General features: G+C 43.8%; 1 protein-coding gene and 1 long non-coding RNA gene across 3 annotated transcripts; one reads left to right on the forward strand and one right to left on the reverse strand.

The window, feature by feature from the left end:
* Window positions 1-1,889: 1,889 nt before the first annotated feature.
* LOC309346696 lies at window positions 1,890-4,524 on the reverse strand. Its single transcript, XR_014158727.1, has 2 exons — window positions 4,356-4,524; window positions 1,890-3,115 (listed from the first exon to the last, which is right to left on the reverse strand). It is a non-coding gene; the product is annotated as an uncharacterized lncRNA (long non-coding RNA).
* A 1,964-nt stretch (window positions 4,525-6,488) lies between these two features.
* On the forward strand, window positions 6,489-22,641 carry GAPDHS (glyceraldehyde-3-phosphate dehydrogenase, spermatogenic). 2 transcript variants are annotated; one of them, XM_081870609.1, is made up of 12 exons: window positions 6,490-6,628; window positions 11,935-12,040; window positions 14,808-14,996; window positions 16,832-16,928; window positions 17,409-17,515; window positions 18,394-18,484; window positions 18,718-18,836; window positions 19,366-19,447; window positions 20,078-20,229; window positions 20,836-20,998; window positions 21,458-21,555; window positions 22,216-22,641. In XM_081870609.1, exons 2-12 carry the CDS (start codon window positions 11,976-11,978, stop codon window positions 22,289-22,291), a joined length of 1,239 nt encoding a protein of 412 aa, XP_081726735.1. In that variant the 5' UTR covers window positions 6,490-6,628; window positions 11,935-11,975; the 3' UTR covers window positions 22,292-22,641. The 2 variants fall into 2 exon arrangements, with proteins under 2 accessions (XP_081726736.1, XP_081726735.1); XM_081870610.1 differs by lacking the exon at window positions 11,935-12,040 and having other exon boundaries at window positions 6,489-6,628.
* The last annotated feature ends 1,282 nt before the right edge of the window (window positions 22,642-23,923 follow it).

Consider the following 23,923-nt stretch of genomic DNA (forward strand, 5'->3'; position numbering starts at 1 on the left):
GTGTCTTTGTTTTAAAACTTTGCAAGAGGGACTGCTAGGGAGAACATAAAAAGGCTTTCACTACTTCACCCCAAAACAGTAAAGGCCTGGGGAGGTATATTTACTGATGGTTACATTTTAAACATTTTATATGCTGCTTTTCAGGTGGACTGTCAATATGGTTGATGAAATTTGGAAACTCTACAAATGCAACCAACACAACCTACCCTTCCTCCGAAAAGGCTCTAGTCCCACTTGAAAAATAATTTTGTACCTGATGCTGAAAGGATAATGAAAATGGTACAACCATTAGTAGAGAGAGTGGTGTGTTGACCTTTACCACATATCACCCATTAGCAGACATACAGAAACAGAATCTTATTGAGTTGCTGCTGGGAAAAGGCCTAGCCATAACAAAGATGTTTCCACTGTTTTAAAAATTGCAGTAGAACTATGCAATGTGCATAGATGTGCACAGGTTTTGATTGTGAAGGGTGAAACCCATGTGTGGCATGAAAGAGCTTGCTGCTTTTGCCTTGGTCGTTTTCAGATTCATTATTATTATTAGTTTCATTTCTATAACGCTTTATATTTTAAAGAAAAAAATCTCAACCTTCATTTAAGTTTAAAACATCCTGCTGCAGCCTTGGGTCCTAACCTACTTATGCCCTAGGCTTCCATTGTCTTCTAATGCTCCGTGAATGACGGAACATATGGCTTTCCAGATGTTGTTGGACTTCAACTCCCATAATGCCCCACCCAGCTTTGCCGATAGTGAGGGAAGATGAGCACTGTAGTCCAACATTGGCAGGTCCCTTGTCCCTGTTGTAGGCTATCGGCAGCTCAAGCCAGAGCACTATCTGTTTAATAATTTGAATAATAATAATTTTATTATTTATACCCTGCCCATCTGGCTGGGTTTACCCAGCCACTCTGGGTGACTTCCAGCAAAATATAAAAGCACAATAAAACGTCAAACCTTGACTTGTCCTGTCCTTTTGTGACATCTGGGAAGCTCAGCTCATGAGTTGCCTATGGCTTCATCACCACTTCCCCACAAAAAAATAGCTATAGAGTGAGAATTGAATCAAGAATGGTTTGTGTTCCCTTTTATGAAAAAAATATACTGAAGCCTAAAGTAGCTATGAAGTAAACACACTGAGCAAAAAAGCAAACTGGTGTTATTTTTTTAAGTGCATCAAACTAGTTGTAAAATGTGGTTTTCTTTGGATGTTTTTGATGTTGAATGCCTAGCACAAGTTATAAATTTAGATGGTACCTTTCCCCCCAATCTATATGTTTGCATTCATTTTATGCTAATGCCCCAGTTAACCCAGAATATTGCATGTGTACCTTCCACCATCAGACTTTCTGCCTTCACCTCTTTCTCTCTTATGTGATTCCTTCTTTCTCCATTGCCTTTTCTCTCTTTCGCACGCTCCACTGGAGCTCCTGATGAGTTATTTTTAGTGCTGCTCTACTACTGCCCCCGGCCTCCTGACCAATCTGCAGCAAAGAAGCTGCAGAGTTGAAACGCATCGAGAGACTCCAGCTGCGCCCACCCCTTTCTCGACGGCACCAGGGTGTCTTTGAAGAGGACTAGGGTGGGCAAAAGGGCACTGCATGGCATTTCCCAAAGTTGGTAGTTTTGAAGGAAAATGGTTAAGGCAGGGTGGGATGGGGCATTGTGCAACACCTCAAGGGGTGATGGTGGCCTTGGCAGAGGAGTTCTTGCAAGCACAGTTATTGATTCTGACACCACAACCTCTCTTCTTCCTTTTGCACCCCATTCACTGGGGAAAGGAAGGAATGGTACTTTTAATTCAAGGAGGAGGTAGATACTTGACACCTGCTGGAGGTTCTGGTTAAAAAAAACAAAACCCTGTTCAGCCACAAAGCATGCATGCATACATACATACATACATTTTATTTGTATGCCACCCTTCCATAGTTAAAACCATGCTCAATTAAATAATTACAAACATAACAAAAATAGTAATAAACAATTAAAAAACACATCAGAAAGTACACAACCAAGTCAACAATTTCCACATTAGATCATAAGAACTAAAAATTAAAAAAGACAAAGATACAGAAAGATAAGTAACAGCAACAAGCACTTTAAGCAATACCCTAGCCCAAGGGTCTGTTCAGCAGCCTCAGTTTTTGTAGCTGGAGTCAGTTCAGGCCCTGCCCTCCTAGGTCAGGTGGAAAAAGCCTGCAAGGGAGCTGGTCTTCCAGGAATCACAGCCAAGACTTACTCCTAGGTAAGAGGGTATAGGATGCTACTTGTCTTATTTATCAAAGTTACATAACAGTCTGATTTTGTCTGTCATGGGAAACAGCAAGAGATACGGACCTCATTCCAGCATCCCAAATTGCATAAGACAAAGATTGATTGGTTGATTGATTGATTGATTGGACTATATGCTCAATATATATTCCATATATTTACTGGAATATATGTTCTGCCAAGGAACTCCATGGTGGCTTAAAATTAAAAATTACCTATGATAAAGATGCAAAAGACAACAATAAAACAGAAGCAGACTCCTTTGTCTGTTGATGCTTTGTTTTCTAGGAGCTGATGGCATGAGGACACAAGCCTAGCCAACTCTCTCGCTTTCCCCTTGCAAAAGGGCCTGGAAAGGGACTGGGAAAGAGACTGTCCCAACCAATTGAAACCTGAGATTTCGAAAAGGACAAATGGGGTAGTTTTCTGTGTGTAGTAAAATCTCCTTCCCTACAGACCCTCTTGTGAGTGGTTCCACAGTTCTCAGAAACTTGGGTGGTGGTGACCTGGGAGAGGGCATTATATGTGGCGTGGAACCCCCTTTCCACAGAGGTGTGCCTGGTACAGTTTTTGTCGTAGGCTGAAGATGCTCTCCTTTAAATAAATCACATTCTTCACCATCACCATCGGTTGTGTCTCCATACTGGTTGCCTGGAGGCAGACGTCTCCTTGAGGCCTTTTCAAAGACATCGAGGCAGGCAGCTGCTTCTGTGGTCCTCCCCCCTCCCACCCTGTTGCTCCCGTCTTCTCAATTATTAATGGCTCAATAGTGCTGGCTCATCCTGCCAAAGGCGACGTCAGCACGGATGCGGTGCTCCGCCTCTGTTGCTCCCTTGTGGCTGACTGAATGGAGGAAAGCAACTTAAAACAGGGAAGCAATAGCAGCCTGAAAGAACTCCTGCAGCTTTCATCTGCTTCTGTGGCTTCCACCACCACCCCTGTGGGTCTGCCTCCCGCTGTTGCTGTTTTCATCCTTTTTTACCCAGTATGTCTCTCTGTTCCATTTAATCAAACTCAGTGTCTGCATTTATTTGTCCCTTCCCTCTTTCGAGTGTGACGGTAATCTTTTAGGTAAAATACTTGCCATTAATATTTCTGCCTCTTCCTCCATCTTCCTGTGTTCTTTTTTAAAATTATTCTGCAATTGCAGTACAATCATAGAACTACAATGGCTGCCTAGTCCAACCTCCTGCAATGAAGGACTCTCAGCTAAAGAATCCATGACAGATGGTCATCCGACCTCTGCTTAAAAACCTTAAAGGAAGGACACAACCTCCTGAGGGAGACTGTTCCACTGTCGAACAGAGCTTACATTTAGAGCAGTCTATTTATTATAATTACTTTATTATTTCTTAAATTTGTATACTGAAGACAGCAGGGCAGTTCACAACATAAATATTCAAAATGAGAACACAAAATACGTACTGGAGCAAAAACAAACCAATAAGCCCCCTCCCACAAACACATTTAAAAGGCCATAGAATGTTAATCAGCCAAAGGCCTGGTAATAGAGAAATGTTTTCACCTGGCACCTGGAGATATGTTATGAAGGTGCCAGGTGAGCCTCCCTGGGGAGAGCATTCCACAGATGGGAAGCTGCTGCAGAAAAGTACCCGTTTTCATGTTGCCACTGTATGGATTTCTCGTGGAGGAGACACATGAAGAAGGGCCTCAGAGTCTGGGTCAGTTCATATGGAGAGAGACAGTCCTTAAAGTATTGTAATCCTGAGCCATTTAAGGCTTTATAGGTGTAATCCAGCACTTTGAATTTGGCCTGGAAGTTAATTGGCAGCCAATGCAGTTGGGCCAGGATTAGTATAATATTCTCAAATCGTCTTGCCCCAGTGAGCAACCTGGCCACCGAATTCTGCACTAGCTGAAGTTGTTGAACCATGTTCAGAGGTACCCTACGTATAACATATTGCAGCAATGTAACCTAGAGTTTACATAGACGACAGAACTTAAGCTATCTCTGCCCAAGTAGGAATGCAGCTGGACCACTAATCAAAGCTGATGGAATGCAGTCCGCACCATCTGAGCCTCAATGAAGCAAAGGATCCAGAAATACCCTGAAGCTATGTACCTGCTCCTTCGAAGGAGTGTAACCCCAGCAACAGCAGGCCACACACCCAGCCATCTGGTCAAGGGAACTGTCCACTAACAATGTCTCAGTCTTGCTTGGATTGAGCTTCAATTTATTGGCTCTCATCCAGTCCATTACCAAGACAACGGTCCAAACACATCCATTGCCACACCTGCAGATGTAATGGAGAAGCAGAGCTGTATGTCATCAGCATATATCTGACAATGTACTCCAAAACTCAATACAGTAACCCCACTCAGGTTTCATGTAGATGTTAAACTGCATAGGGGATAAAACTGAACCACGAGGAACCCCACAATGAAGGCTCTATGGGGCTGAGGAACACCCCCCCAAGCAACACCCTCTGCAAACAACCATCCAAGTAGGACAGGAACCACTCCAAAGTGATGCCACCCACCCCTAACTTGGATAGCTGCTCCAGAAGGAAACCATGGTTGGTGTTCTCAAAAGCAACTGAGAAATTAGCCCACAAAAGCTACCAGCCTTCCATTTTTTTTTTCTTTCAGAAAGCTGCTGGGAGCTGGCAGAGGGTTTCTGTCCCTCCTCCGGCAACCTGCTGCATCTGCCTCTGCATGGTGCAGAAGAGGGAGTTTTCATCATCTGGCAGGCTGTATGGTTTCAGCACTGTTGGCAGAGGATGATGAATCACTTCATTCTTCTGCCAGTCCACTTACTCACCTTTCTGGCATTCCATGTATTTGCCTACATGCAATTCCTGGTTGACTATAGCTATCAGACTACTGCTTAAACAAGCATGTTTATTCTGCATGACTACTTTAATAACGTAATCAGGTAGTGGAGCAGCAGGCCAGGTTCTATGTACTTGATTTATTTCACAGCAGGGGTGATGTCATCTCCTGGGACACTTTTTGCCAGTAAGCTTTTCTCAGAGAAAACCCCACCAATTAAGCTAAGCAGAGGAAGGGAGAGGTTACATTAGCACACATGGCTAAGGGTTAAATTGCTACTTTTATTATGCAATATCTCCCAAGTTCCTTTATTATGACCAAAGTGTGGCAAAGCAAGCTTTTGAGTTCATCAGAACTTTTCTTGAGGCTAGCTGTTAAGCGAAGGGTTAATAATGAGAGTGTTGATGAGGAACACCTGCACTTCAGAACGCATCAGTGCAATAATTATCACCACCTGTGCTTCTACATTGCCTTTCCTTCTGACCTCATTGTCTGCTTCTTTCTTCTTTGGCAATCACTCGTAGCCGAGTAAGACTGTCTTCCATAAACACGGTTTTAACAATGCACACACAGAGCATCTGTGTATACTATAATCCAGGCCAGGACTTCAACACAGGCTATAGGCCACAAAAGCCCATGCCATAATAATTTGCAATCAAGCCACATATAACTGCTGCTAAATCATCTTCCTTGAGGCTTTGGCAAGCAAATAGTTCAAACAGCTATGATTGTGATGCTCCTGACTTTATAACATTCTCAGAAACTTCTGCCCTGAGGTACGTTTTGAAAGAAGACACGAACACAAGGCTTCCAGATGCCAGCCAGTTTCACCCCACCCTTTCCAACATCTTTCATTGACTACACCCTTTGATTTTCTTATCTCCACCCCAAAAAAAGTTTGGAACTGCATAGGAATTGTTTTTAGACGTTTTAATTCCTTTATCACTTGCGTGTTTGCGCTCCTCTGGCTGGAAAGGCGGGGTTATAAATTCAATAATATGCAATATATTGGTTGCTAAGCCTTCAAGGTGCCCACATATTTTTCTTCCACGCGGCAGAGCACACCTGCTGCATTCCTACAGGTAAAGGGTAGCTTTTCCTTTTAAAAAAGGAAACACGTCACGTGTAAAAGCGCCTCAAAGATGCGCAAGGCGAGGAGGCCACAGAAAACAAAGAATGCCCAGCGGCCCTGGTTTCCTTCCTACCTCCCTGCTCTCTCTTCCCCTCACCTGGGCAGCAAAAAAACCCCCGAGCCGCGAAAGATGCCCAAGAGGGCAGAACTACGCATGCGGGAAGGAGGGAAGCGCGCGCCGCGGCCGTTGTGCGCGGATGGAGCCGGGTACCAATGGGCTTCGAGCGCACGCGCCGCCTCTGGCTGACTTGCTAAGTAGAACAAGCGCAGGCGCGTGCGCGCAGGTGCCGCAAGAGCGCGTTCGGGGAGGGGGGAGGAGGAGGCGGGGGCGGGAGCTTAGGCGTTGCCTGGCAGCGGAGAGTATATAAGCTGCAACCCGGCCGTTGCTTTCGCTTGTTCGACGCCATCTGGTCTGTTGCTTGGATAGACTTGTGAGTGGGGCAGGGTGGGGGGATGCTGCGGCTGGAGAGGGAGCTTTAGGGTGGGCCTAGAGGGTCTGGGGAGTGGTCTGGGTTGTCCAGTCGACCACGGTGGGGTGGGGTAAGGTGGGGGGGTGTCCTATAGATGATGATGGGAGGGGGGAAGGGGGCGCCCTATAGAAGATGCTAGCTGGGTGGGTGGGGGCTGCAAGCCTGGGCGAATGGGGATTATTGTTTAATTTAAAAATCGATGCTCTTGACATTTATTTGCCTGTTAATGCATTTATATCCTCCGTATTCAGTGCTTTTAAATTGCTCGTTGCCTTCTGATGACTTTTATTTCTTTACTTACCTGTGTGGTTTTTTTGCACTCCTATTTCTTCCTCAAGGTGCACATGGTTCTTCTTTGGCACCTCACAAACAACTCTGTGAGGTAGGTTGCTGGGGGGGGGGAAGAGTCCCCCCCCTAAAGTGAGCAGCTGAACGGCCACTGGGACACCTGCTCTCTTAGGTCCCTAATCTGGCACTCTAACCCTTGAAAACCACACTAGTGGGCTGAGGTATTGAAAAGGTGGCTTAGGGATCTTTCCAGTTAAGAAATAGGTTGTGGCTGGGTAACTAAAATGGAGGCGAAAGGAGAGAAAATGTCTGAGAGGACTGCGCTGTGTTGGGGGTTGACCCCAGAAGACCACCATGAGCTTGGTTCTGTATGGGGCAAAGTGGATGTGTGTCGTCTTCAGAGAATGGGTGATGTTTTGGGGGGCAGTGGATTGTACGAGTGGTTGTCGCAGGGAGTAGCCTTCAAGAGCTAGAGCATTAGGAGAGCTCAGAAGCATGAGTCAACCACCTAGCAACATGGTGCTTCTTTCTACAGTGCTATGAAGCAGATAGCAGGAGGCTTGTGGTCGGGGGGGGGGGGGCAGGCCTGTGGACAGGAACAGTCCCTAAATGGCTTTAGGGAATAGATGGTGGAGGGTGCTGTTGTAGTGGACTTGGAGGATAGGAGGTGTGGGGCAAGGGGAAGCCCAGCTAGCGTGCTGTAGCGGTGAGAGTGGCAGGAACCAGGTTCAAACCCGCACTCAGTCCACTGTATTGGGTGACCTTGGGCCAGTCACCACTTCTCAGGCTAAGCCTACCTCACAGGGTTGTTGTGAGGATGAAATGGGGAAGGAGGACCATACACACCACCTTGAGCTCCTTGGAAGAAACAGTAGTATATAAACATAATAAACACAAACACACCTACCCCACAAGGTGGTTTCAGGGCTTAAATTTGGATGGAGTGGGAGGAGAAGGGGAGCCCTGTGTGCCACTTCGAACTCCTTGGAGGAAAGGTTGGGATGTTAAGGGGAATAAATTACGGGATTGCAGGTTTGCTTGATGCTACAATGCAGCAGTTTGGAGAGAGAATATTGCCCTTGATGGGTGCATGGCAAGAGTTCTGTAAGGAAGCTTTAGGGCTTGCTTTGAAAATATTTGCAGTGACACGAATGCTGGATACCAAGGAAGCTTCCCCCATAGTGAGGCGCCGGGGTGGAGGTGGGGTGGGGTGGGGGGAAGCTTCAGCTACTGCTAGAAAAGGCACTAAACAACTGAGAGTAGGAGATGATGATGATGCAGATTCATCTGGTAGTGCTCTGCCTCTGTACCATGGATCTCTCTAGAAATGCAACTGCGTCAGAAAAACCACTGAAGAGTCAAGCCTGGACCATTCCATTTTGAGGACTGTTAGATGAGCAGTTCCTGCCTTTTTACTTTTCTTCATCAATGGAAGAAGAATCTCCCTTACTGTGTTTTTTTTTTTAAAAAACAGGAATTTAATGAAAGATTCTGTCCCACCTACTCCCTTCTGTAGAAATAAGCCCAGGTTTCTATCTTTTTTTTTAACTGCTCATCCCCTTTGAGGAATAATATCACATCATTTTTATTGTATATATTTTGCATAAATCAAAATATAAGAAGTTGTAAAGATTTGTTCTGTATCAGTTCCAGGTGAGAGAAGGAACTGGCTGGTGTTTATATACGTTGCCTTTACCCTGGCTGGGTAGTTTTCAATACCTAGGGATTTTTGCAGAGGTAGGGAAGCAAAGACCCCTGTTACCTAGCGCTCGAGTTGGTTTCTTCCAGATCAACTGCTAATTGTATGGATCCGTCCTGTTCATGTGACTGTCGCATCACATCGGTGAGATTAGGAAGCAGTGATGTCTGCGTGCAGCCAGGCACGCTCCAAAGAGCAGCAGTTGAAAGATGGCCAGGATTCTCCCTCAGGGATTTCAGAAACTGAAAAGCTACTTCCTCACAAATAATGCCATTGTTAGAAGGGAAATTAATCTGACTCTTATTTTTGGTAGAAACTAGGCTGCAGAACCGTGTGCTCATTGCAAGAATGAGACTCTGCAAATATGCTGCACCATTATAAATTCATCCAGTGACCTGTTGGCAGAATATAAAGCATTTTTTTTTAATTCTACACTTTTTATACGTTGATAGCCTGTTTGAAAAAAATCTACTTTCTTGGAGCTGTAGCTCAAAATTTAAGTGCACACAATGTCTACTTAAAACTGCAATCATAATGAAATACTGAGACATTGGAAATGAGACCATGAATATGCTGCAAGCCTGCATTATTGACTACAGCAGGAGAATAGATGGGCCTTCGGTAGAGGTGATCTACAGATCAAGTATATAGTCTTTCTGTGAAGGAGGTTGTAAGTCTCAGTTGCTAATATGAGCAGACAGCTAACTGTTATCTTGCTTCAGGCTCCCCACAAACAATAAGGAGGGAAACATGCCTTAGACTAAAGGCTAAATAAAACAGACTTCCTGTCTCTTGTCAATGGAGGTCAAATGCAAACTGTTTGTTCCAGGAATGCAGGAGGGAGATAAGAGCCCATTTTCTAACTGAAAATATGGATCCTGGTTGTTAGCAAGGGTACACTGCAATGGGTGCCATAGGTTTATACTGAGAAATGTTTAGCATGATTAGAACTGTGCAGATAGCTCAAGGTCTGACTAAGACCATTGGCATCTATGAGCTTTGGCACATCTAACTGCATAGGAGTAGGGTGTGGGCAGACTTTTCTGCTGCACCAGTACAGTCTCAAGGTCACAGCATCTGCAGCCAGGACGTGATGGTTGTAAAATGCTCTGGGGCTGTGAGTGTGCGCCTGCCGAGGCTGCTCTGTCTGGGCTGTGGTTGCTGCTTAATGTACTCTTGGATGGGTTTGGGACTCTGCTGTTGGCCACAGAGCGTCACTGCAGCATTTAGATGCCTGCAGAAGGATGGGAATGTACTCCTGTGACGGACTGTTGCTTCTGTCATGATGTACTAGGTACATGTATGGAAGGCCAAAATGGTAATGAAGCAATAGAAGAAAATATATCTGATTAATACTCATTTTGTCAAACTTCTGTGGCTGTCATACAGTTCCAAGCTGTTGCATTCATGGAAGCTGCATAAACCGGAAGATCCAAGAACACCAAATAACGGTGGTAAAATTATTGAAGCTTTGGCCAATGTCGTTTTCACAGCAATGCTGCAAAATTGCTATTGCCAAGTTCCCCATTTTACCGTACACTGTTGTGAAAATGCGTTGGCAAATCTGCAGTGGGTTGCAAAATTCCATGGGGCTGTCTGCCAAGGAATCGAAAGGTGTTTCTGTACCGAGCAATTTAGAAATAATATGCTTGAGAGGCTGCAGACCTGAGCTGTTCTGAAACAAAATGGCTTCTGTTCTTCCAGTTGCAGTTACCAAGATATTTATTGTTTGGCATGCAACATTTTAACAAAATCAGGGAAAATGCAGGATTTCTAAATAAAAGATCAATTGACTAAGATCTTTGCTTCTTTCTTTCCTTGGTTTGATTCATTTTAATATCTCCTTGTATGGGAAGCACTTGGTTGACAAAAGAGGTACCATTTCCAAAGCATGGCTCCACTAGTATCACTAGTGGAGCTGAAAGTCCGGCAAGCAGTGTTGCTAGAAATAATTGATGGTGGCTGGAGCAGGGAAGGTTGGAAAACCCCCACCTTAACGTGTTACTGGCATCATCTGCAGTTTTGAAAAGTCATCCAGTATCCATCATTATACAAATGAGAGATAATATATGACTAAGGTGATCCTGCTCAAGGTTGAAGTGGTGAGATACAGAAATGTGATACTGGTTTTGTATTGCAAAGCCACTATAACTCAGCGGGAGAAATTAATACTGGAACCTCAGGATGGTAAGAGAATGTATTTATTCTTTTCTCTGCCTTTTTGTATTTTATGAGTATTTTCCTACTTGCCGTTGGCAGAAGCCTAGGTTAAAATGACCAGGGGAAGCAACTTGTTCTGCTTGTAGCAAACCATATAATCATGGTTATATAAACCTGTAGCTTAGACTCAATACAAATGGGGCTAACAGGACATAAAGCAAACTTGCAGAGTCATCCTGCTGAATGCAAACAAAGGCGCTCAGGAACACAAATGTAGATAGTCACGCTTATGTAACTGTCTTCAAATGTGAAGCTGTGCTCTCTTGATTCATATATAACCTTGGCTATCATCTGCTTTCTGGTCTGGGCAGGAGCACTGTGCAAATAGCTGTCCTTGTTTGTCTAGCATTCTGCTATGCCCTCCAGGACAAAAGTTTCTCCACTTATTCTTGGGTTCTGCACAGGCTGCTGCAGCAAAAAAGTAGATTGAAAGCTGAGAAGACCTTGATAGGCAACTGATAAAATCACCTCTGTGTCGTATTGCTATTGCCATTTTGGCATACAAGCAGTATATACATAACAATATATATGTTGCATTGTTGAAGTTATAACAAAAAGAGCCATTTCACAATCTTTGGAACTATCAGTGAGCTGCTGTAATAAGGCATTTTTCCGTTGTTACTCTTCATCTTCAGGGATGTGTTTGACAATGTTTTCCTAATATCTGCTCAGTAGGGTAGAACTGGACTGTGGTTCTTCTGAAGATGGCTCCAGAAATCTATTGTTTCAATCTGAATTTTGGTAATCCCTCTAAATAACATTTTTTTTGCTACCAGTGTGGGAACTAGTCTTTCAGAATAACATTTCCAGGAAAGCAAGTTACTTGGAGAACATTTGGAGGTGTACTTCTAAAAATTGCCAGACCTTATCTCCCCACTACCCAAATGCTCTTTGTTTTTATAACCACTTTTGGGCCAACAGTCCCTGATTCTTCTTAAGAACACAGTTTTGAATGGGTGGTGTAAAAACAGAAATGCTGGGGAACAAAGGAATCTTTGATAATAGGTGCAGCAAGCTTAGCTGAGCAGAAGTTAACCAGCCTCCTGAAATCCTCTTTCAGTATTTCTAGGTAGAGAAACGGTAGATAGGTCAGCCAGCAGAATGAATCGCAGTTGCTCACCGCCACCGGATTGTGGCGGCACATCAGTTAGTGTCAAAGTTTTCAGGTAAGCAAATTTCTTGAGGGGGTTCTGATGAACGTTTAAATACCGGCAGCCTTCTCCGTGAGTTGGTAAAGCCAATGTGACTAGAGGTAAGATATATAGTGGTAAAAATAACAGTAAAGCCTGCAGGTTCACAATATATGGTTTGAAAGCCACCCTGTTCTAGGTCTGTTAAACTTCATTTGTAAATGAGGTTCAACAGTGGGTAAGGCAAACTCCAGAACCTCCAGAACCTGAAACCCATTTAAGAGAACTTTTCTCCAAGTGAGATTCTCCCAAGCAGATGTAAGTTATTTAGGAACTTCCTTTAGCTTGTAGTGTGTGCTTACTGAAATTTGGTTAAGCAAGCATGTTTTATCTGGATATGAAAATAATTTTTATTAAACCTTTTCACTGTTCTCCATATTGAAGGCTTGTTTACATGTTCAGAAGCACCCAAAGTTGTTGTTTGGGTTAGTGATCCTAGTGATCTTTAGCGTGGCCAAGAATACTGGAATGTTTTGGAATTGCCATTTATCCTTGCTTGCCTCAGTGTATTGTGTGATGGAGTCTTCAACTCTTGGATGAGACTACAGAAAACAACTATGGCATGGATTCATCTACTTTACATAGAAGCATAGCAAAGTGAATCTCACTCCGGAGAAAACTGTGTGTTCTGGTTAACCTTGACTTGGAGGCTCCCTTCAGTCTTAAAATATTTGGCCTCCCTCCAGGTTTTCAGTCTACAAGGCTATTTTGCCTTGTGACGGTATGTATAGTTACTTACTGGGGTTCCCCACTTGGCTGTCCTGTGTAATGTGGTCTTACAGGAGCTGCATCATGACACAATTAGTGAAGCTGTTTGCCATTTCCAAGCCTTTGGGGCATGTGGCCTGTCAGAATCATAGAATCATAGAACTGTAGAGTTGGAAGGGACCCTGAGGATCATCTAGTCCAACCCCCTGCAATGCAGGAATATGCAGCTGGTCCATACAGGGATCGAACCTGCAACCTTGGTGTTATCAGCACCATGGTCTAACCAACTGAGCTATCCAGGCCCAAGTAGCTTAGCAGGCAGCAATTTTAAGATCTTATTCCGGGATGCTTGGTTTAATCCAAGAACAAAACAAAGCTACTGGCAAATTAAGGAGTGGACAGTCTCTCAGAGATATGTACAGTCATACATGGATCTTGAACGCCTTGTGACTCAAACATTTTGGCTCCCAAATGCCGCAAACCAAAAGTGAGTGTTCCTGTTTGCAAACGTTTTTTGGAAGCCAAACGTTTGAGGCAACTTCCGTGGCTTCCGATTGAGTGCAGGAAGCTCCTGCAGCCAATCAGAAGCCGCACCTTGGTTGTCGAACATTTTCGTAAATCAAACGGACTTCCAGAATGGATTCTGTTCAACAACCAAGGTATGACTGTATACTAAATCAGAAGTTTACATTAATTTCATTGTTTTGCCCTGGAATGAGCAAACAAGCTTCCTAATTACACAGTAAATCCCATTTTGAAACTCGACTTGCCTGGCCCAATGCAAACCATGTAATATGCATTGCTCACCAGAAATAATTCCTGTAATTGTAGCTGTGCATTTTATCCAGAGTTAGACCCATTGAAAATAATGAACCCAGGTTACTTAAACTTAGTTTGATACAACACATTAGTTCTTACAGTCAAGTGAAGGGATTGGATCTGCAAAGTTAGGGTCTGTATAAATATAATGGAAGTGATAGGAGCTCATTTTTCCTGCGTGGTAAGCCAAGCTTTCTCCTATCTTTGTAATAAAGGAATACTAGTAGTGTGAATGTTGATTAGTCATGAGTCTTCCCCCTGTGATTTAGGTGGCTATCTTTTTGAAGCATCACATGTAGGGCTTAAAAAATACCAATATGAGCAACTGCTAAGCTGACTCTAGAATTAATGGAAGTGAAGGGGGTTCATGATGTCACAGGAGCCATCAAAGCATTGCTGTGTACAGCCAGCCTCTGGTCCAAAGTTGAAGCTCAAATTCCTGAACTCAACCCTGGAGCAGAAATTACCATAGAACAAAATGCTTGTGGCATACTCTGTTTGCCCCACTGCCTTTCCCCTTGGGAAACCTAGTCTTTAGTGGTGAATTGAAACAATCGGCAATTGAGGTTTCTGCAGATTGCCATTTGTTCCACTGTATTGCTAAAGAGTGAATATTCTGGGGGAAACTGGTGGGGCAAGGCAAAACCACTCAGACCCATGTCTGGAAAGTGTGGGACAAGTGGAAGACCACTCAGACCCCCCGGCAAAGGATGAGTAGAAATGTGCACAAGCCTAGAGTTTGTATGCAGACCAGTACAGTATCAGGAAATTCTGTTTAAGTAGCGGGTCTCTTCCTTCTTTTGTTGCAAATGGATTTGAGTCACATGTCACAGTGTAGATCATTGTAAACCAAGGTTGCTGGGAAGGAGAGAGATACATAGGACAATATGAAGTCCATCCTTGTTAGAAAAGTCCTGAAGTTAAATCTTTGTGGCTTGTATAAATGATCTAACCGTTGAATAAAGAATGTTGGGAGGCGGGGGAGCAGGAATAATGAATATCCTTGGGTTAACCCACATGGGAGTGTGATGGCCCCTTAAAGAATCTTGGAAATGGTAGTCTAGGGAGGAGGCTGATTATTACTGGCATCCCCTACTGTAGACTTCTAGTTCTGGGGAGTGAGAATGACTTAAACCAATTAAAATCTGTTTAGTCAATATGATCTTTATTTGCCTCTGTCCAAGCCAGCATGCTTACTCCTTTCTGATGCTTCCAGGCTCGAGATAAGTGAAGGGTCTCCTCCAAAAATCTCTCCAGAGCCGGCAGCTACCCCCGAGGCAGAACCACCTACCCCCGAGGCAGAACCGCCTACCCCCGAGCCAGAACCAGAAGCTCCACCACCACCTCCTCCTCCACCTCCACCACCTCCGAAACGTATGGCTGAATTTCATGTTGGGATCAATGGGTAAGGATTTTTCAAAAGAAGTATTTGCTTGCTGGTTTGTTTGTTGTAACACAGTATAATACAGTGGGCAGCTAGCTCAGTGAAGAAACTGGCAGGAGTTCCTTACCAGGGATAGTTAGGAAAGGGATTGAAGATAAAACTGTGAAGAGGCTGCATTGGAACACCATACTGTGTACAGTTCTGGTTGCTGTACCTCAAAAAGGATATTGTAGAGATGGAAAAGGGCCACCAAAATAATACAGGCTGGAACAACTCCCCTGTGAGGAAAGGTTACAAAATCTGGAGGGGTTTTTCAGTGTAGAGAAAAGGCAAGTAAGCAGAGGGACATGATGGAAATTATAAAATTATTCCTGGTGTGGGGAAAGTGGATAGAGAGAAGGTTTTTTTTTTTAAAAAAAAAACAAAACAAACAAAACACCTGCCTCATAATAACCAAACCCAGAAACATTTAATGAGCCTGAATGTTCGATGATTCAGGACAGACCAAAGGAAGTCCTTCACACAGTACAATAGGTGTCAATGCATAGTTATAAATTATGAACCTTGCTGCCACAAAAATGTAATAATGGCCACCAATTTCAATGGGGTTTAGACTTAATTCATGGGATAGAAAGCTATCAGTGGCTATTAGTCACAGTGGTGCAGTGCATTACCTCCAATATTAAAGGTGATAGGTCTCTGAATACCATTTTCAGGGAGTTAGAAGGATTGGATCATAATTATGATTTCTAAACTTTGTGTTTTTAAGGAATCTTTTTTCTACACTAGTTTTCTGCTTGAGGAGCTTCGTACATGTCCATCACAGAACCCTTGCATGTTGCAGAGGATTTTTGGGCCTGCTCTGGACAAGTGTGATCAAACATCAGGCTTGTTGGACCCACTACAATGATGAGGTTCACTGTGCAGAACCATGTGCAAAATGGTGGTTTTAAAGCAGAGCCAACTCCCTGTCGTGCTCCATGAGCAAAACTCTAGGATGGACTAGCACATAAAACTACTAGTCTGTATTTGAGTTACTACAGATTAGGGTTTCTTAACAGCTTAATTTGTGTGGGTGTTCATTGTTGTAGTGAAACAATGGGGGCATCTGGAATTCTCACCACTCCATTGTAAATCTTCCAGTAATCTGCCAGTAGATCCAGATCTACCTTCTGACGACCCCTGTTCCAGGCAACATGCTTGACTCACGTTTCACAGGTCTTTTGAGCCTCACAGTCACTCAATGTATAGAGCATGCATGCATGCTACAACAAACCCAATGTTCTCCTCTTCCGAATCTTGCAGAGAAATAGAGCTTTTGATGAGCAACATTTTGCAGCAAACTTCTGATCATCTTTACTGATCATTGTCATTGGAGAGCTTTCTGATAAGGTTCCAAGCAACCCTCTGGAACACAGTTTCTAGATTGGTTAACCAAAAGATGGCTTCTTGTTGAAGAAAGGAAAATGCAGAGCAGGAATATCTTGTCTCTAAATGCTCATTTCAGCGATAGCCAACATGGTGCCCTCTTGATATTGTGGAGTACAACTCTCCTCAGCCGATTATTGCCAGTAATCGGGGATGATGGGAGTTGCAAAACACAATATCTGGAAGGAATCAGGTTGGCTATTCCTAAGCCAATGGGCTTCTAGCAAGGTTTTGAGCTTAATTGCTCATGCTCTGCGTCCTGATGTCAACTATGGGTCTCCGTGGATAAAGGCTTTTTAATGTTGTGGAAGCCTTAATTGCTGCCTATAAGAAGGCCTATTTTAGTAACATATTCTGCTTGCTTTAGTTATGTAGAAAGGGCTGAGGGCATTTGCAACTCTAATGGATTGGCTTTTGTCTTTTTGCAGATTTGGGCGTATCGGGCGCTTGGTCCTCCGAGCCTGTGTGGAGAAGGGGGTCAAAGTTGTGGCTATCAATGATCCTTTCATTGACGTCAAATACATGGTAATGGCTTAATGGTGTCCGACTGAACTCCAAATGTACAGTGGCCCTTAGTCTGTTTCCTTGGTAGACTGAAAAGGAAGGTTTTAGGGAGTGGTGGTGGTGGTGAATGGTCAAGGTAATGCTGGTTGATCCTTGGCATCCTGGCACCATCTCAAGTGAAATGTACACAGACACATTTATACCCCATTTGCATGTTAGTTTACATAAGTATATCCCAGTGCACATAGAGGTGAAGTGTGTGAAACTGCAATCAGAAAATTGGAAATGTACAGATTTCTGCACTTTATGTAAGGCCCTGTTCAAGCATGATATTAACATATGGATACCATAGGGGGTATTGGGTTGGGGTGATCTGTACCATCCTCATGCTTTCTGCATAAGCTTTTATTTCTAGCCAAGAAAGCAAAAATAAGTAAATAAATCCAGTGCCCTCTGTCTGGCACAATATGGTTGCGGTTGACGCTTCTCTTCCTCCTTTAGGTCTACATGTTCAAGTATGATTCTACACATGGGCGCTTCAAGGGAGAAGTGAAGGCTGAGGATGGCAAGCTGGTAGTGAATGGCTCAAAAATCTCTGTATTCCAGAGGTAAGTGGGAATAAAAGTCAGGGTCTTGACTAGAGGCGTACCCACTCTTGGCAATAATCTGCAGCAGGCTTCTGAGATTTTTGTCCGAGGTTTGTGTAACTGATGACTGGCCCAAAGACTGCACCAAACATGTGACAGATGCATTTTAAAGGATTGTGCATGCACCAGTGCACCATCCCTATTCTCGCAGAAGACTACATCTCTTTCTCACTGGCACGTTGATAAAATGCATATCATCCTACAGCAGGCTGTGATAGAGTTGAATGCAGAGAGCCAGTGTGCTGTAACAGATGGACTGGAGAAAACCAGATTCAAATCAACCTTGTGGCCACATGATACTGAACTAGTCACTATTTTTGAAACCTAACCCACCTCACGGGGTTGTTAGAAAAACGTGGGGGTGGAAAACCACATACAATGCCCTGACCTCTTTGGAGAAGGCCAGGATAAAATGTTATGGATATCCTGTTTTGGTTCCCACCCCCCTTGGGTCCTCCTACGTACATAGATGTGAACCTGTCTGGGACTGACTTTGTCATTAGCCGGTTGATTGTACCAGGGATTGTAAAAACCAACACTCTACCATTTAGTCCTCACTGGAATATTTTAAAGCATCCATTCGTTACACTTTACAGTTATATATAGACTCTAAAAGCATTTCGTCAGTGCAGAGAGTATCAGTTTATTCATACCTCAATTTTACTAAGCTCTTGATGAATAGTTTTAAAGATGGTTAATCAGCAGCCCAGTTCCGCAGGTACATGACTGCTAACCTGCCTGTGTCCTCTGGCAGCTAATACTTTTGTGAGAGATTTCTTCGCACCTCCACATACTAAAACAGCTACTAACAAAAGGCCTTGCAATCTTGTATTTTGCAGCATGAAACCAAATGAAATCCCATGGGGCGAGGCAGGAGCTTTGTATGTAGTAGAATCCACTGGAGTCTTCCTCTCCGTTGAGAAAGCTTCGGTAAGTACCTGTGTAGCTTGCTTGGAAAAGGGTAGCAATTCTTGGGCCTTTCCGTGACTCTATGCTGGACTCCCTCCATGGATGCTTGGTTTCTAAATGCACAGGGGCAGATCTCTGTGCTGGAGCACGCTCCCCTTTGTGTGCTGTGTTTCCATCCTACTTACAATGCTTTCTGCATGGCCTGAGTTTGATCTTCAGTAACTGACCAAAAAACCCCCTGCCGCTTTCCACAGGCTCATCTCCATGGTGGAGCCAAGCGAGTGGTGGTGAGTGCGCCGTCTCCTGATGCGCCAATGTTTGTTATGGGAGTCAACCATGAGAAGTACGATCCCTCCAGCATGAAGATTGTGAGGTAAGGCTCCTCTCCACCCCAGCGTTTCGTCTTCTGAGAAGTAGTTTGCTGCATGGCCACCCTAGGGATGGGTTTCTGTGGATGCTTTCCAGCGAAAGAACAATCATTTAGGAAGGGGGCTCAGGTCCTTCCTGGGGGTAGAGGAGTTTGGGTTGGCAGGGTGGTGACAAGAAGGCCTTGCTTTCTCTCTTTTTCTGCAGAATAGCTGAGCTTGTGTTGCAAAGCAAGGTGCTAATGGGGGAGGTGTAGTAATTCATAGCATATCCCTTGATGGTTGCGGGAGCTTCTAGCCTACCTGGAAAGCTGATGATTTACACAAACTTGTTCAAGATGCCCAGATTAAGAGAAAAGCCTAGAAAATGGGACACTACAATCAAAGCTTTGGGGCATGAACTTTACCTAGCTTTGGAGACAACCCACTGGTTTTTGCTTGCAATGCAGGCTCCTGGGTGTGTTACAGACAAAAAGGTTGTGCTTTTTCCCTTGGCCGGTTGTCAGGTCAGCTTAATGTATCCCTCTTGCTTTTCAGCAATGCTTCCTGCACCACCAACTGCCTGGCACCTTTGGCCAAGGTCATTAACGACAACTTTGGCATTTTGGAGGGCCTTATGGTAAGACCAACACAGGATTGCCTTTGAGAATGGAGCTTGCATTCAAGAGCAGGACTTCTGACAAAACCTTTTATCACCCTGGTGTCTTCCTATAGATAGTGTGCTCTAGAAGAAACTGAACTTCCTACGCAGTTCACAACTCCTATAGCTTTCAGTTACAGACTATAAAAAAGCATTTATCCAAATTGGTGGCTGTTTGAGGATTCAAAACAATATTCTAACAGTGCCATCCAGTCCTTTGAGGCCAGGCTTCCAGATAAAATGATTGGGAAGTTGAATCCTGTCTGCAGCTGTTGTGTGATCATGTATTGATTCTTTGTGGCTTATAGAAGTGTTGGCACTCTTGTGAATCACTTTTGCTTTCACAAACTGCCTGCTGAGAGGCAAAAAGGGCATTTTTACTACAAGCGTGCAGCTTAGTTTTTAGGTCTCTGAATCCTGTCACCAGTCAAGATTAGAGTTGCTCTCCCATAACGTTAACAAATGTGCATCCTGTGTGAGTCAATCCCATGTTTTTACAGGTAAAGCAAAAGTTTAGGTTTCCAAGAAAACCTCAGATATTGCTTGTTAGACCAGAATCTACTCTAAAATGTCTTGCATGTCTCCTTAAGTGGCTTCTTCTGTTTGCAGACCACAGTTCATGCTTATACTGCCACTCAGAAGACTGTGGATGGTCCCTCATCCAAGGCTTGGCGTGATGGCAGGGGTGCCCACCAAAATATCATTCCAGCTTCTACTGGTGCTGCAAAAGCTGTGGGCAAGGTCATTCCAGAGCTTAATGGGTATGGAATATATCTTATTCTCAGAGGCCTCTGTAGAAACTAGTTCCTGTGTCTTTGTAGTTATTGTAGCTGTTCATTGACTACAAAACAGGTTAAGCAGTATTGGCAAGGTATGTTAATTGTGCTCATGCAGAAGAGAGAAACATGGCATTGACCAGCGTTACTATCTTAGGGTAGTTGCTTGAGGTCTCTCAACATTTCGACTTACAATGATAATAATAAAATTTTTAAATTATTATTTATACCCTGCCTATCTGGCTGGGTTTTCCCAGCCACTTTGGGCAGCTCCCAACAGAGTATTAAAAACATGATAAAAGATCAAACATTAAAAACTTCCCTAAACAGAGCTGCTTTCAGATGTCTTCCAAAAGTCAGATAGTTGCTTATTTCCTTAAGATCTGATGGGAAGGCGTTCCACAGGGTGGGCGCCTTCCGAGAAGGCCCTCTGCCATGTTTCGCAAAAGAAGTGCATAGAGTCCAGGTGGTGCTAAGAATTTAATGTGCAGACACACTCTCCTAAAGTGTATATAATTTTGGCTCCTATTTATAGTAATCCTCCAGAATAATCCCCGCCCCCCGTTAATAACTAACCTCCTCTTTTAACAGGAAGCTCACTGGCATGGCGTTCCGTGTGCCAGTATGTGATGTCTCAGTTGTTGACCTGACCTGCCGCCTTTCCAAGCCAGCCTCCTATGCTCAGATCAAAGAAGCTGTCAAGAAGGCAGCTAAAGGGCCAATGGCAGGAATCCTGGGGTATACAGAAGATGAGGTGAGTATGGATAGTTTTCTCAGTTGAACAAGCTCTGTAGGGAGAGAAATCCCAAGGCACACCATTAAGCCACTTATAGGCAATACAGTTCATCAGAACTAATAATTCCTGCTTTGATTTATGCTGCTGGGGGATGCGGTTACATTCTAAGTTTGTTTTTAGCAAAAAGCTGTTTTATTCTATACCAGGTGTGGCATTTAAAGCTGTAGTATATTTTTGACTGTGGAATACAACATCCAAACTTTTAATCACTTAGCCAAATGTCGCTGCCATTCATTCACTAGTAAAGTATAAGTAAAGCATAACTTGAGGGACTTGGCAAACAGTCTTTACCTGCTGGAGCATCTTACCAGCATCTCACAATGCTGGAATCCCAGGGTACCACGTTGACATCTGTGATGAACCAGTCTTTTTTGTTTTTCTTTTGCATATAATTTAATTCTCACACTTCTTTTGCAGGTTGTTTCTACTGATTTCATTGGTGATAATCGTTCCTCTATCTTTGATGCTGGAGCAGGGATCGCCCTCAATGATAACTTTGTGAAGCTCATCTCCTGGTAAGAATGAGCAGGCGTTTTTCCACACTGGAGCATAGTTGTTGCATTGCCTGATAATACCTTCTCAGAAGGAGAATTTGCTACCCTGACTTGGCCTTGCTCAGGTAGCAATGCTGCTTCCTTCGAAAGCTAGCAAGGAACACCCGATTTTGACCAAGCAGGGATGACTTGAAGCAATTGGAACATTTTGGTTTTGTCCTCTGCTGTGAACAACTTACCAACTAGGCTCAATATTTGTATAACCAGAGTTCTATTGTGTCTACATGAGAGAGGGAGTTGTATATGTTGTAGGCATTAGGGCTGGTTTTCAACATCGGAATATACTGATATGCCACAATGTCTGAAATAAGAATAGAGCTATGTAGAGGCTGACGTTTTGCCCACAATGTGATTTTTGCAAAGCAAACCCACCCACCCACATATGATTCGTGATATATTACCAGATCAAAAACTATGAAACTAGTATCACAATATGGGCTTCAAACCGGTTTGGGACACTATATTGCCCAGCCCTAGTAGGTGCTTCTATAATTGAAAACTGGGGTACTGATTATCTTCTCCTGGCTCACTGTCAGAGGCACCTGGGAACTGTGGATTTGTGTGATTGAGTCATTTGGGCTATGAGCATTACTTAGATGCAGTTTTCTTTCCGTTCTGTAGGTATGATAACGAATATGGCTACAGCTGCCGTGTAGTAGATCTCCTGAAGCACATGTACAGCAAGGAGCACGAATGAGCACTGCCCACACTCTGCATTCCAGGCTATCCGACAGAGTGGCCTCTCACCCCTTTAGTCAATAGGTTTGATCTCCTGGCCAGTTCTTCGCTTCGACCACAGAACCCTGAACACTGCACCTTTTGTCACTGTGTAAAGCTTTGTGTGTATGTGTGTACATGTGAGTGTGAATCCTGCTTTCCACAGCAGCTTGTATGAGCTTTAAAAACGTAGTGAAGACAAATGCACCGAATTTCCCCCTGGAGAAAGAGTCTAGCTTTTGGGGTTACACATTGGTTTGTGTGGCTGTAGTGTCCTTGAGATCTCGTAAGCATTGAAATAAAACCACTGAAGTTATGTGAACCTGGAAATGTTTTCATGGGCTTTTATTTTAGCTTCCTGTGGGTCTGCTAAAATGCGCATTTTGGGCACACCTGTGTATCAACTGGACACCTTTTGAGCATTCCTAAATGTCTCTATCGAAGGAGCATTCTGATTAAAATGCTCATTTTTTGCGAAGATCAGAATCCTGGTTGCCATTAATCTATGTGCAGGATTGTGTAAAATCTGTCTCCTCAGCTATGGTTTGCTGAGAAACTTAGGGAAGACAGGAAGCTGCTTTTTATATCAAGCTTTTATATTAGTCCCTCTAGCTCAAACATGGGCAGACTTAAAGCTTGTGGGATCTACTTGGTCTCTATTCAAATCCTGAGGTCCACCAGTCAGAGCCAAGTGCAAAATAGTGGCTGGATGGTTGGAGGACAGCCCAAGTGCAAATGATGGTGGCAGCGGAACCAGTGACTGCTGGAAAGAGCTGTGAGATGATCTAAATATACACACACACACACACACACACACATCTGAATTGCTACCAAATGGGAGGGGAAAACATGTTCTATTACTGTGGTTGAACAGGAGCTGATCTGCAAATCATCCAGCAATCTTTTAAGCAGGGCCAGGTCTACCTGCCGCCTGCCTCTGCTGTAGCCTGGTGCATTCTGTTTAGTGGCAGTGGCTCTCTGGTGATGCTGCAAACTGATTGTGGGACCTTTCTGCATGCAAGCACAAGTTTTTTAACTTTTTTCACTACCACCATGAGAATGCAAAAGGTACTGCTGTTCAGAGTATCTGTCTGGTAGAAAGTGCAGCTCACAAGGAGGCTGTCAAATTCCTAACTTGGGCTTTTCTATAAACCTCTGTAGCCATAACTTCTGATCTTTTCCTAGCATAAGAATCACAAGCCTTTCAGAATGCTATAACACTTTTGATAGTTCATACCATTTTGCAATACACCCATCAATCCTTATAACCCCACAATGTAGATATTGCAGGTGAGCAGCTAAGACCAAAAGAGTGCACCCAGGCTAGCCCTAGAGAGCTAGAATTTGAACCTAGCTCATAGCTGCACCAGATTTCAAAGTATGCCAAGTTTATTTGAAAGGCTGCATGGCTTATGGAGGTAATCACTCCCTGGCTCTACATAAGGTGGATTCCATTCTTCCATATTGTAAAAACTGCTGCCATTGTTTCTGCAGGGGGGCGGGGAGAAGTCTTTGGTGTGGGGCCTACCAATAGCATTCAGTTGTCTTCCCCCAACATCTAAAGAGCCAAGATGGATTCACAATATAACATGGCAGCAGCAAAAAAAGGGAA

Source organism: Podarcis erhardii, assembly GCF_964252035.2.
Source record: "Podarcis erhardii genome assembly, chromosome: 7".
NCBI lineage: Eukaryota > Metazoa > Chordata > Lepidosauria > Squamata > Lacertidae > Podarcis > Podarcis erhardii.